The sequence below is a fragment of the Phalaenopsis equestris genome, unplaced genomic scaffold (assembly GCF_001263595.1).
Source record: "Phalaenopsis equestris unplaced genomic scaffold, ASM126359v1 Scaffold195549, whole genome shotgun sequence".
Classification (NCBI taxonomy): Eukaryota; Viridiplantae; Streptophyta; class Magnoliopsida; order Asparagales; family Orchidaceae; genus Phalaenopsis; species Phalaenopsis equestris.
In genome coordinates this window covers 478-1315 of record NW_018215498.1, presented here as the reverse complement: position 1 = coordinate 1315, position 838 = coordinate 478, and the positions used below count along the sequence as shown (strand labels likewise).

At 37.9% G+C, this 838-nt stretch overlaps 1 protein-coding gene across 1 annotated transcript; it reads left to right on the top strand.

Annotated features, from left to right (window-relative positions):
• Positions 1-70: 70 nt before the first annotated feature.
• Positions 71-607, top strand: LOC110035038 (dnaJ protein ERDJ7-like; the record flags this gene model as incomplete). The annotated part of the gene is made up of 3 exons (XM_020739277.1): positions 71-297; positions 399-461; positions 541-607. Coding segments are annotated over exons 1-3 (282 nt in total), but the record flags the coding sequence as incomplete, so codon positions are not given.
• Positions 608-838: the final 231 nt, after the last annotated feature.

Below are 838 nucleotides of genomic sequence, written 5' to 3'. Positions count from 1 at the left end.
AAAAAATTATAAAATATAATTTACATCAAAAAATTTGAATTCGTGCCCCGCAGAATTGATTATATGGCTTCAAATTCGCAATAAAAATCATGTTACATAAAAATTTATATTTAGAGCACGGTCTCACATTCTCTGTAACAGAGAAATGAAATCAATGGCACAATCCCGGTTCTCGATCAGAGCTTCCTGGTCCCGCGGAGTTTCTCTTTCTGCTCTTCTCTTCCTCGTCCTCTCCCTCCTCCCCCGGTCAGCTCACGGCATCTACTGCGACGAAGATGACTGTTATGAACTCCTCGGGTAGTTTCTCTACTCCTTGCAGCCGTTCTACATAGTTGACATTGGCCTCGTCTGATTTTGCAGTTTACTAATTGAATCGTAACTGTCCCATCTACGTCTAGGGTTTCGCAGAGTGCTAATGCGTCGGAGATCAAGAAGGCGTACTACAAGCTTTCTTTAAAATAGTATGATTAACTGATCAGATCTCACTTCCGATGCTGTTTGTTTTTGCTCGGAGGTTGACTGATTTTCATTTTTTTTCAGTCATCCGGATAAAAACCCAGATCCGGAGTCGAGAAAGCTGTTTGTTAAAATAGCAAATGCTTATGAGGTACAATATTGCTCGATTATATTATCACCTAAAATTTACGGCGAAGATTGCTCTGTAAAATTGGACGTGTACTGTAATTTCACGCCTTTCATTGAAATTTTGCATATTGATTAAATTTCCTTGTGTGTTCCTACAACAGTTAAATGTGAATATTATTTAAGTTTACTTGTATGCAACTAATTCTGATTCGCCTTTAGACTATTTTATTACCATTATTTGCTCTTAGGTGAA